The sequence below is a fragment of the Oryzias latipes genome, chromosome 13 (genome assembly GCF_053564925.1).
Source record: "Oryzias latipes strain Hd-rR chromosome 13, Olatipes_Hd-rR_3.1".
NCBI classification, from domain to species: domain Eukaryota; kingdom Metazoa; phylum Chordata; class Actinopteri; order Beloniformes; family Adrianichthyidae; genus Oryzias; species Oryzias latipes.
The window spans coordinates 9,355,353-9,369,021 of record NC_136249.1 but is presented as its reverse complement, the minus strand read 5'-3'; the positions used below and the strand labels follow the sequence as shown (position 1 = coordinate 9,369,021).

At 38.4% G+C, this 13,669-nt stretch overlaps 1 protein-coding gene across 2 annotated transcripts in view; it reads left to right on the top strand.

Annotated features, from left to right (window-relative positions):
• The first annotated feature begins 311 nt into the window (after positions 1-311).
• kcnj5 (potassium inwardly rectifying channel subfamily J member 5) overlaps positions 312-13,669 on the top strand; it is a 40,058-nt gene continuing 26,700 nt past the window's right edge. Inside the window, exon 1 of one of the 2 annotated variants that reach the window (XM_004075903.5) lies at positions 312-510. Coding sequence is in view for 1 of the 2 variants with exons in the window: in XM_020708457.3 (XP_020564116.1) it covers positions 466-510 (45 nt within the window). In the remaining variant the exon portion in view is untranslated. The remainder of the gene's footprint in view (positions 511-13,669) is intronic. The other variant, XM_020708457.3, reaches the window with a different exon arrangement.

Genomic DNA, 13,669 nt, shown 5'->3' with positions numbered 1-13,669 from the left:
CCCCTTTTTTTTTTTTTTTTTTACCATCAGCCCCCCCAACCCCCACCACCCCCCGGCACAACCTCCACACTCATCTCTCTCCTTATTGTGGTGCCACTTTCCCGCTTTCAATGTATCATTGTAGAGGAAGAGGAGGGCACATTTTTGTAGTTCAAGTCCTAAAAGACAAGACATCCAAGCTCAGCGAGAGCATCAGAGAGACGCTGCACGCTGTTCAATACCAGTGTTCAATAACACCCCCCCCCCCTGATCTCCTCTTGAATCCACTCTGTGTTGCTCTTTCTCTCCCCGTCTCTCTCTCTTGCTGCCTCACACTCTTCACAGACCCCCCTCTCACATAGAGGTAGATATAGAGCGGGGATAAGCAGAAGGAGCTGGGTGGCAAGAGGGATGCAGCAGGACTGTTGTTGACTGAACAAAGCCAGGGAAGGATCGGGCAATCCTGGGGACCGAAGCAGCTGTGAAATGCCTCAAAGGGAGCCAGTCAGCTACTCCTGCAGAGACCTGAAGGTAAGTCCCATGCACCACTGAGGAGAAAAAAAGGCAGAGGAGGAGGATGCAAAGCGATACAATTGAAAGGGGGTTCTGAGAATTGGTGATGCATGACACAGTTGTGTCATGCATCACTAAGTGCCCAAGCTGTCCCCTTTTTTATTTAACATTGGAAGGCAGTGTAAGCTGACAGCTCATCTGGAGGGACTTATTTATTGAAAAGTGTGCATTAACCAATAGGAGACAAAGACAATGAGACAGTAAACATTTACAGAGGCAGAAGTGAGACAATGAAGATACTTCAGGAGTTAGGAGAACACGGAAAGGAACAAGCCGTGAGAAAAGTCACCAGACCACCCTTTCCCGCAAGCCAGAATCTCAGCATGCCTCCCTCATTTTATGTGACTGCAGAGCTACATCGATCATCGCTATGCATCTCCTTGCTCTCGTGGAAGGGGTAGGGTAATCAAAAAGGTTATGAATTTCTCTGACGCAAGTGTGAAAGAGCCTGTCAACGCTTGCTGTTCCTGCCTGGGCGCCGTGCTGCATGTCCCCCAGAGCAGTGCAGGAGTTCCACAAGCACAACAGCATGAGTAAACCTAACGTAGATGAGTATCTGCATGTGACTTTGTGTGGGTTTCTGTAGATGTGGCAGTCTAAACCCACCACTCCCATACTTTCAAGCTGTGGACTGAGTAATGGATATAGTAAGATGCCTTTTTAAGCAACCCAAGGGGAAAAAAAAAGAACATTTTCACTTTACCCATAAGAACCCAGATCCATTTTTTCTTAAAAAAAAATACAATGATGTATGTTTTACCACAAACCAAATGGACCCCAGTATCCATTTCTGATATTTTTCTGTTACACTGATGTCAGCATAGGTTCTTATGGGTTAAAAGGAATTTTATAAAGTGCAAAGAATTCTTTCTTAACAGGGTAGATTCTTTCCGCCCTATCTGAGGAATTCAGTTTATTACGCTATCCATGACACACATTTTGCAAGTGATCAAACTTTAATGACATTGCATGATTAAAGTTTGATGATGTCCACGGATTGTAGCCGTGTTATCACAGCGTAGCTTGTTCGAGCAAAAAGGAATTGGGGTGCATTTGGAGTATTCGGATTCTAGGGTTGTTCAAGTTATCACTGCTCAATTAAGGAAATTGCATGCTGAAATCCAGACAGTGAAGATGCAAAGTAAAGCATGCATCCACTTTGAAGGAACATTTTCAGTATAAGATCAAAAACATGCTAATTTAGGCCTCCCTCTGTTGCCTTTAACTGCTGAGATGTAATGCTTTTTGAAAGATGTCCTTTCGACCTTATTATAAGTGAAATAACTGTAGCTGCAACTCATGGCTGTGCACCTCCATTGCTTCGTGTTGGCTTATCATCCGTGTCCTAATTCCTGTCTAACCAATGGACAAAACAGGCCAAAGGGCAAATATGAAGCTCACTATGATGTGAGGAGACTCTCAGGAGATAGGGAACTTTCAATTATTAATTGGGTCTGTTAATTTAAGCAATACTAAAAGCTTCTTGTGGATGTATGCAATGCCCCTCTTCTTTTTCCTAAAACGGTACACATTTTCTAATACCACAGCAGCCTATTTATGTCAAAAGCTTAGCCAGGCATGACATTTTTTCCTTGTATTTAGTGCACTGGAAAATGTGTGCACATGTCAGAATACAGCACAGTGGCAGTAGTTTAACAGGACCATCAATGGAGAGAACGTATGTCTTCTTTGTATGCAATATGACAAATCTTTGTAATTTATGCACTCTCTAAAATTACACCCTGCATGCTTCATAAATAGCTATACATAATTTAAAAGCCATTGCTTTGCAATTTGTTCGCTGTATACAAATACAGCCCAATCTTCTGCTATTTACATTTGCATTTAAATGTAGTAGTTTAGCAGATGGTTCAAATGGGCCAGTAAAGAGGGACCATATAAGGTTCTGCAAAGACACCAGGATTTCAGAAAACAGAAATAGAAGTGCAAAAGAAAAAGTCTGATAAGGAGTATGAACTATTGTACAAAAGAGGAAAAGTTTAATAATTGTGTTAGGTAGAGAAGAAGAGTCAAGAGGCGTCTTTTCTTGATTTTATTTTAAAAACAGGATCTAAAGTGGCTTTCACCAGATCTCTCCACCAGCATGCGGTGTGAGTCTTAGCTGAGATAGCCTTGTTCTTACTGTTACAGTTGGACCTGGTTTAGTTCAAACAATCAAAAACAAAGAACTACTAAAGAAGACAAACAGTATATACATAGATATGTTAAAGACCCACTCTGAAGAAAATCATGTTTATGCTGTTTTTAAAAGGTTCTTGTGGCATTTTTCTGATGGTAGAGGACATAAGCTGCAATCGACAGGACGGAAACTCCCTGCACCGCTTCTTTCTAATGCATCCACTTGTAGATGACTAGTATCCATGTACATCTTCATTTTCCTTGTCAGAGCTGGTATCTGTTCTCTCAAAACTGTACGGCTGGATAGCTCCGATATTGCTCGCCATTTCTGTTGCTCAGCTAATGTTAGGTTGGGGGTGTGGGGGGCTGTAAGCAAGTGGGAAAGAGTGTAAACAAAGGGATAATGGGAAATAAGGGCAGGCTTCCTCTGTGCCAACTGTTCTGCCAATAACTCAGAAATACATTCTGAATGAAATGCTTCTTCTCTGTGGAAACTATGTCCTGGAAAACGACAACGTTTTTTTTTAGGCTAAAAACAACATAATCATAATTAAAAGACCACTGTGAATGCTTTTAAAATAGATCAAATTATGACTGGAGTGGCTCTTTAAACTTAGGATGACTAATCATGATTTGATTGGGAAATAAAAATGTATATTTGCACAAATAGATGCTATTATGATGAGTCTTATTCTTAAAAAGCCATATTTGCACTTATGCACACAGCGCATGACAAATCGGACCCATTTAATGGGAAGTTTGTCAAAAAGAGTTTAATTAATAGCTTGAAAAGGAGTGGGAGAAGGTAAACCTAGATGATCCCTATTACACTTACGTTATGAACGCAATGTGTACAAAATGTACACCTGAGCAAATAACGTTGAGATAGCTGTAGATTTCACTGTGCAGAAAAAGGATGAGGGATTCCTAGGGCTGTGCAGTAAGTAAATAGGAATAATGTCAAGACCATGGCCTGATCCAGGAGCTGTGTGGCCTGCTGGGTTAACTCTTTAGCACCAGAGATGTCGCCAGCAACGCCTAAATAATACACGCACTTTGATATACCATGAAATCCTCGATCGTTCGAGCGATCAGCATGAATCAGTTGATTCTGATGCAGAGAAAAGTGAGTTTTTATGTCGCCTTTGCACCGATGTGCAACACATTACTAACGTAAAGTATTTGCATAATAGTGCAAAGCTGCTTTTCTCTGCTTTAAAATCCATCTGAATTACGTTAATTGCGTAAATGGTTGAAGACTTACGGTAGTTGAAAGAATGTAAACAGTGGTGCTAAAGCGCTGGTGTAAAATGGTTAGGTAAGCCAAAAACAAATCTGCATTACCAGGAGAAAACAAAATCTGATTGATTACCCAGACTCTTTACCACTTGGGTGAGGTAATAGTGGAGAGGCCAATATTGATTTTGAAGCCGTGGCAGATAAATGGGTTGATTTGAATAACCAAGAGTTCGAACACTGTCAAGTTTAGATAAAGGGAGAGTTTCTTCATCAATGTGGAATTGCCAAAGAGAATACATTGGTACCACCAAACCTCTTGCTTGGCATGAATTTCATCTTCGAAGCATTGACTTTGTAATCAAAAGCATACATTTTTAGTGACACCTAAAAAAAAGAACAGATGACAAAAGCTGTAGAGGGGGCAAAAGAAAGGTCCAGATGTTTGAGAACATTTTGTTATACTGGGGTTTATGTCACATACCAGTCTTTCTGTGGAACAAGAATTTTTCAACCTAGATTTGAAGTTGTCAGAGAGTTTGTTTGGTGCAAGATTCTTAACCCTTGTGCTATCTTAGATGACCCCACCCTTACATTGACGTGTTCTCCCTACCATGACAAAGGTGGATAAAGGTGGAAAGATTTCATGTAATCCATGGACACCAGTGAAGATCACAAATCATTGCAGAAAAAAGGTTCAGAGCATTGTCTAGTGCAGTGTTTTTCAACCAGTGTGCCGCGGCACACTAGTGTGCCGTGGGAGATGGTCAAGTGTGCCGTGGGAAATTGCCCTCATTCACTGATCTAAAAACATTTTCCATCTCCAGGAAATCAGCTCTTTGTTCATCCAAACAGGCCCTGATAAAACACTGAGTAGTAAAGAATATAAAAGATCTTAAAATTACTTTTTCTTTGTGTTTATTTAATTCTATTAAAGACATTTTGATAAGAATCACGGTACCGCGATTTACCTGCAGCTAAAGCTGTTTGCGGGAAAAGTCCCACCCCTTTAACTGTCTCCGCCAATCATTCTTGAAGGCTTAATCACATGTCATCAATCTGACCAATCAGAAGTGGTAAAAGTCTTAACTTCCTTGTTCCGATTTAGCTCAAAAGTCTTTCAGTTCTAACAAAAATACCAGTCAAAGCTCGTCCTCAGCAGTGTAGCTTTCCACAGAATCCGGTGTCAGACCGTGGAACAAGTGAACAAAACCATGAAGCATGCATTGGGTTAAAGTGACAGCGTCTCAGCGCACAATGAATCTCTCCTCTTAAACGTTTTGAAACCACAACGAACATAAATCAAAACAGTTTCAAAATCTTTTAACTTAACTTTTATTACATCTTTTAGAAAAAACAGCTGCAACTTCCAGCTTTTTCTGCCACAATTATCACAAAAATGCATGTGAGATTGCAGAGGGACTGTAAATCAATCCAGACTATGAGTTTCTCCTTTTTTTTTTTTGTTTGTCTGGTGTGCCGCGGACTTTTCGTCAAGGTTAAACTGTGCCGTGGCTAAAAAAAGGTTGAAAAACACTAGTCTAGATGACCCAACTCCCAATGTTAAAGTGTCTAGGATAGCACAAGGGTTAAATCTGTTTAAACCAGCTTCACAAAAACTATGAAAGAAACTGGAGCAGCAAGACTAACCAGCAATTTCCGTCCAACGAAGGATTTGTTGAAGATTTTTTTCAAAAATTTAGTAATACTGTTAAATATATCCTGGAGGCAAAAGAAGCATTCACCACATTGGTAATTTCTGGCACAAATAGTTCATGGATTAAGAGCTATGGATCAAGGGTTCTAAAGCTGCTTTCTCTTCGAGAGAATTGAATGGGGCAGTTTTTATGAAAAAAAACTGAAACTGCTATGCGACAAGACGGCTGCAGTTTTCAGGCACATCAATCATGTAGAAGTAAATTCCAGGCTGGTTTGTCTCATTTACTTTTAAAGTGTCACCTCCACTGTCTGTTGATAAGTTTTATAGTAAGGGAGTAGTTGTTTCAGCAAGAACATAACAAAGTTTGTATTTTAAACAGACGCCTAACACGTGAAAAGTTGATACAAGACATGACGCTGTTCTCTGTCGCTCCTCCCGAAAATCTTAGGCTCAGCAATCTTGTTTTTATTATCCCAAAGACTAAAAATGTAATAGTATTCTCAAAAGCCTCCTACCAATAAGGAAAGAAAATTCAGTTGTTTTCTTTCTTTCTAATTTTTTATTCTTTTATTTTCTATTTAGGGGTAGAATGGATCTACAGACAAAACGTTTGAATTCACACATCTCTGAAGGACATACTGTAGCTTAACTCTCAATAAATAACTTGTTTATTTTACAGATTTACAAAAATAATTAATTTCAGTGGTTTTGAAAGGTCTACTTTATATGATATATTTAATGTATAGAAATTTTAAAGCACTCAAGAATAAGAAGGTATATGCCATTTAGCAAAGTTGAATTTTTTAAACATATTTCAATTATGTCTGTTCTGCAGATAAGACCAACTTGCAGAAGGGAGCCATTGGAGAAGTGTTAAAAAAATCAATATAGAGTGTTAAGCACTGGGTTCAAGAGGGGAATTGATCTGGCTTGCTTTGTAGTGACAGTACCTGAAGAAACATCAATCATATGTAAGTGAACATTAGTAACAGAGTAAGTGCCATACTGCCAAAGGTTAAAGGACTACATACATGCTCACAAAGTCATGCTAAAGAGGTTTACATTTGCAGGATGCTTAGTGTGCTGATTTACATGCACTGAAAAGAGTTCATGATCTAATTCTTATCCCCGCATAAACCATTACAAAACTCTCAGAATTCATATAATCTCTAGTAAACCATCTTTTCCATTACTTAGCATGTCACCATATATATATATATATATATATATATATATATATATATATATATATATATATATATATATATATATATATATATATATATTCTATTTTCATTTCTATTTAGGTGTTGCTGTGTCTTCATTTACTGTTATCTATATACTGGATGTGGTCAAACCTTTTAGGATGGAAAAACTTTGAAAAACATTTTCAGGATTTGTTCTAAAATGACAGGAAGTAACAGTGACATCTATGTTTTGTTTACTGCTAAAGTTAACCTGGGGGGATTCCAGAAAGCAGGTTATGCTAGTTACCACGGTAAGTTTGAGGCTAAGGAAGTTGATAAGCTCAGCTTTCGTTTTCAGAAATGGAGGTATTTTTCAGGGTAGGTCAAGTTGCCATAGCAACTCATGCTCTGAACATAACCTGGTCTGGAGCAGGTTTAGTTGAAGGTTAGTTTGTTTTCAGAGGTGAAGCAGCATGGCGTGTCCATTTGAAGATGATTTAGTGGATGAAGAAGCTCAGATAATACTTTTTCCACCGTGAGAGGATGATAAGGCCACATATGGATGTTGGAAAGATAAACTTTTTACATTGATCTAACTTAATTATTTGCCTTAGTTAAGATAAAACATTTTTTTAGTTAAGTCAGCTTAAAAAATAACACGTAGTCATCAGACAGTTATTTTACTTTGATTCAAATTAATTCAATTAAGTAGGTGTAACTTTGGTGCTGCTGTTAGATTGGCAGCACAAGGAATTGTGGGATACCATTCTGTTTGCCTGTCTGGACGGATTTGGGTTTAAGTGTGGGTTTTTGACCAAATGTGTTTAGTTGTTTAGCTGTTTTACTGTGTATTGTCTAGTTATTTGTCCTGTTATGTTTACTTCTTTCTTAACCATGAGTGAGAGGAAGGGAGGGAGAGGATGAAGAGTTTATTTAGTACCACTACTGTGCAGTGGGGTAATGTTAAAGTTGGAGAAATGGTAAATGACACATTCTTTTATGTTGCATATCAAATTTATTTCATTCATTTTATTGTCATAAAAAGGAGAATATCTGCAGGCTCAAACTTAGACATATGAGAGTTCAAGAAGTACAAAAAATTAAGATGGAAAAACATTTAATTGAATTTAAGTAATATGACTTTTAGTTAGATAAATATGTAAATTTGAGTTGTATAAACACTAATTAAGTTTTATAGATGTAAGAAATTAGGTTGAATAAATTTAACTCAATTACTTGTTACCAATTGAAGAAATTTAAGTTGGCAAAGTTGAATAAGTTATGTATACATATGCGTCACAATAAAAATAGAAATGAGATAGGAACTGGTGTGTTGACTTTGTCCGTTATTTTTTTCCAAGCAGAAACTCTTACTTTTGATGATGCGGCCGAATTACTTTTTTGATGGGCGCATAATCTTCATACGCCGTCATTAAAATCTCCGACTCCGTCTCACTGAAGTATAGCGCTCTCTTTTTTTCTCCACGCGTTTCCATGGCAACTCGGGATCTTGGCGATCCATTGAGAATGTCTTTATGTACCTGCTGTGCACGTGCATTAACTCAGGGTTACCAAGTCGAGCGTAATTACGCCAACTCATATCCGGTCTTTTGGAACCGACATACCCAGAGTAAGCAAGTTAAAGCAGATTTCAGCCAGAGTTCAGGATTAAAGTCAGGGTAGTTTAAACATGCTTCCTGGAATACCCTCCTGGAGGTTGACAGACAAAACAAATAAATAAATAAAACTTTGAACATTTTTTCTTTTCTTTCAAAATCTGTGTTTTTATTTTACATGTTGTTGATTCTGGTCTCCCATGAATGATTATATAAATAAAGGTTTAAATGATGGTGATAAATACATATTATTTATTCTTTATTATTTACTTCATACATCCAGTACAAACAAAATACATTTAGCAACCATTCAGACAAATAAGTAAGAATTGCAGTTCGATCTGTGAATCATTTATATTGGTATGTGAACCAATTGGACAATTTACAGCCCTAGTACAGTACACAGGATTTAAAGGGAATTTTAAATCAAAGCATAGGAATAACAAAAAAAAATTCCCCCTGTGGTGTCATAAAAGATGTACAAGTTATAGTGGAAATCTATTAAATGTTCTACTGTAGGGCGATATAACAAAAAAAGCACAAAAAAAAGCTTTCGGAAAATTAGTGTTATAAACATAATTTGAACTCTAATACTAATATCTCATGTCCATTAACATATAAAAAAAACATACATTGATAAAATGCAGAAATTGGAGGTTTGCCTGCGATAGACATTAAGTAAATTATGACAAGGGAAAGTAGAGAACGGGCGCAAAGATTGGAGTGCTTTTGAAATAAAAAGAAGAGTCCGCTGTCCTTGAAGATGCTGTAAAATTGATTACACAAGAGGTCTGTGGTGTTTTCTAAGACGCAGGCGCCAAGCCGGGGTTCCTCGGCTTTTGCGGTACCTGTCCAATAGCTGGCAAGTCTGCATCTGTGCTGGTGATAGACAGTGTTGACCTTGACAGAGGAGTCAAAGATGGAGTCCTGGCAAGGGTGTAGCCCCTAACGCCAGCTCCCCCAGAGCACAGCAGCAAACGATTGGTGAAAAAGAGTGCAGGAAAGATTTAGCAGAAGATGGAAAAAATAAAACACATTAAAGGTGACCTCCAAACATTAAGAAAAATAAAAGACAATTTAAAAGACAACAAGGTATATTTCTGTCCAGAAGCAAACACATGGCAAGGGGTCTTCCTCTGGGCAATTACTGCTGCCATTTGTGTAAAAAAAAGTTGAACCAGTTAGCATCTGGCTTTTCAAACGTGCAAAATATAGATCCAAAAAAGCTCCCGCAGTCCCATTTCACATTTGATAAATTGCATTGCGAATGCAAAATTGATCTATTTGCATCTACTTCTGCCAGTTTTTTGCCAGAAAAGCTGATAATGTATTTTCGCACCAACATGCAGTAAATCAGGCCTTGACTCATTTTTTTGTGCTATAAGTTCAAATTTAAAAAATGACAAGTAATTCAATGACAACCAGGTGTTGTTGTTTGTTGTGTGTCAGGGTCTGCTCAGCAGAGATTGAACATTAGGGAGATTTTATACAGTCTGATCAGACCAATGACACAATAAGGAGGAAACTGCAAATACAAAACATTTAAAGCCTAAATATAAACCAAAGGAATACATTTCTAGTAATTTAAAGCTTTAACAAAAAAAACTGAACTTATACTTCAAAACAAGTTCAACATATTTCAAAAAATAGTCCATCTAAAGAATAAACACTGTCTTCCCCCTCCATCACCTCCAAATGAAGGTGTTCAGGAAGTTGCCAGTTCCTGCCTCTCCCCCAGCATCAGGCCTCAAAGAGAACTCAGGATAATAGAATTACTCAAAACATTCAAGACAAAATTAACTAAATGTGTGCACAAGTCATTTGCTTGATTGTGTTATGTAATGTGTAAAATAAAATAAATGGTTTCCTCAACAACAAAGAAATATAATAAATGAACGTAAGGGCAGTGGATTCTGCCCTCACATTGTGGTTTTAGGGAGCATGTTTACAATTTTAGGTATATTTTAAATGATTCAAATCCAGTGTGATTAAAAACACAGTTTAAGATTATCATGGCTGTTTAATCCTTCCCTTATTATCTGTTTGTGTCACATAAGGTCTCCAGTGTAACTGGGTTTTTCTTTTTTCTCCAGTTTCATATTCACATCTGTTGAAAGGGAGCATCTATAACCCTTGGGAAACATGTCCCTCTACACTTCCAGTTGGTTAGCACAGATGAATAAGCATAAAATGATATGTTCATACTACATACTATAAAAATATGCTTTCTGTCACATTTTGGTCACATCTTTACCTGAGTTAAATACATTTCATCCTACAATTTCCTTCTGGATAGTCAAAGTATTGTCATCCATCCATCCATGCAAATAACTCTATCCATTGAAACATCTCTTAGAATGGCTCGTTCATGCTCCAAAGATTGGTTAAAAATCATCAGTGAAGAACAATAAAGTACATTTCTTTAACACCTAAACTGAACACAACTGGCTTCATCAATGAGTGTTTGTGCTGTTGGAAAATATAATCTGTCGCTTTGAGATTACTTTCCTTTGTTGCATGTTCAATAAAGTCGAGAAGAAGAAAACCACGGGATTCGGCCGGATTAAGTTTAACAAATTTATTCCCTAACAATATTTCTAAAAACAGTAAAACAAAATAAAACAGATCGATCTGGGTGTCCAAAATCAAGGCCTGCAATACGCAAGAGGTTACATTCCGAATTCACATGCAGCTTGTCTGGAGACACAGGAAAATTCCTTGAGTTCAGACTTTTAAGCATGTGGTCAGAACATCCTCCCCCGGGAGCAAGATGGCCGCCGAATCTCCGCCTCTGGTCGCTGGAGATTGGCTGACAGAGGAGCCCGCCTTCTTCCTTCAGCCCATGTTAGGAGTTACAGCATTTGGTCCTAGCTTCCTGCTTCAAACGTCCAGGGGGGTTATTTCAAAGACGGACCACTGTCCGACCACCAACAGTGTCCCCATGGGGGTCCAGCAGAGTCGCCCGGATCCTTCTCCGCAGGCAATCAGTCCCAACTCTTTGTCCTTTTCATGTGAGTTGACACCTCCAGGGTTTCCCAGGATTTAAATTGAATCCTGGAGACAATTTAATTCTGGTCCATGTCAGATCTACAGTTAAGGCTTCCAGATGGTCTTAGAAGATCAAAGACTGTTTTCTCCTGAAGGGGGTTGGAGGTTGGAGCTGCATTCCTGAAGCCCCTCACATATGCAACTTAAAGAAGCTTCTTCAAGGTTCAAATGATGTTAAAGCACACACTTCAGCAAATGACTTATCTTCAATGTAATAAAATTTAAGACTGAAAACCCTAATGAATTTACCAAAAAATATAAATTCCTTCAGTGCATATCATTGTTACTTCTGATTTTACATGTGATGAGGTTGTTTTTTTTTTTTTTGGGACCCACAATAATAAAAACTGGGACACAGGAAAACATGTCGGGAATCCCAATTGAGATTATTTGACCTTTCACAATGCACTCCCAAACACTTCTTCTTATTCTTCCTTCTCTACCTTTTAGGATTCATAAGCTCCATGTCAACATGTTGGACTGATTTTGTGGCAGTGGATTTGAATTTTCTTTGTGTTGGAAAATACAATCAGGTGAAATGTGCTGTAGGAGTGCATATCCACCTACTCAACCTCACATGTTGTTTCTTATGCTGCAAGCCATTATGAGTGTGTTATGCGGCTTGTGTCAGTACTGGGTGTTAATCCCATTCACTCCTACCTTGGCAGATATATATAAAAATCCTTTACATATGGCAACGGGAAATGAGAAAAGAATAAAGGAAAGGAAAACAACTTGTCGGGGCAATTGTTTGTTCAGGGACACTAGAAGTGTAGCAGTACAACGCAAGTGAAGGCAGAAGGTCACTCATGAAAAGGACACAAGGGAATACATCAGCTCACCATTGGGCACGGTGGAGAAACGGCAGTCACGTGTGAGACTGTATGTGTGCACGTGTGGCTCTGACTGTGTGAGCGTTTAATCGTGTCTTAGTTGGGCCGAAAGCCATACCAGCTAAGGACATTTTTAGTCATTTGACCCCTCTGACCTCAAAGTATCATAAGTGGGCAGAGATAGGAACAAAGGCATTTTATTTTATGAGCCATTCTTAGCCTTGGAAACTTTCATGGGGGGCTCTGTAACTATAAAGGGAAGAGAGAAGGAGGCAACAAGGTTTGACAGCTTTGCCATATAGTGATTTTTGAAAAGAAATGTCTTCTAGGTAATGTATCTCTCCGGCTTTTTCCACTTCACTGCCATTCCCTGTTTTCTTCCCACTATTTCTGTCTCTTTGTTGTCGGCACTGTAAACCTCTGGCCCTAAGCTACATGAAGGAAAACCCACTTGTGTGCAAATTTATTTTGCTAACCTAAAAAGGCTGCTGAGTTTGTGGCCTTTTACTGTAATTTGTAACCCTTGTGCTATCATAGGCACTTTTACATTGGGAGTTGGGTCATCTAGACCCACTAGACAGTGCACTGAACCATTTTTCTTCAATGATTTGTGATCTTCACTGGTGTTAATGGATTACAAGAAATCTTTCCACCTTAATCCACCTTTGTCATGGTAGGGAGAACACGTCAATGGAAGGGTGGGGTTACCTAAGATAGCACAAGGGTTAAACCTGCCATCCCTGTTTGCAGGGTCTCACTCCAATAGCATCCCTTTCAAACGTTTACAAAACGTTCTTTTTATAAGTCATCCAACTTTGCTGATTTTAAAATCCCACTTCAGTAAACTTTGATCAATTGTAAAACTGTTTTTAATGGTATTTTAGTTATGATTATGTCCTTTTTAGCAAAAAAAAAAAGTATTTTTCAAGGACATATTTTCTGCAGAGCAACAGTTCTTTAGAGATTCGCCTCTGAGTTGTGCTGGGACTGTTGGTGCATAGTAAGCCTTCCCTGAATTCGCTTCATCCCTTTGTTTACAGTCTCTCCCCCTGGCTTACAGTCACTCACAACCCCAACCTAGCATTCAGAGTGCAACAAAAATGGCGAGCAATATTGGAGCTATCCAGTCCTACAGTTTTGAGCCAGATTCCAGCTCAGACAAGAAAAACAAAAATGTACGAGGATCTAGTCGTCTACAAGTGGATAGATCACAATGGAGCGGAGCAGGAATCTTGTGGCCCACAGATTGTAGCACCTACGTCACTTCTACAAGCTTTTTCCAAATGCATTTTTTCGTCTGCTCCTAAATCACAATGATTTGAATAAATAAATACTCAGAAATGTAATTTTGATCTTAAATTTCTTTATATTTATCCTTCATCAGAAAAATGTTCTAAG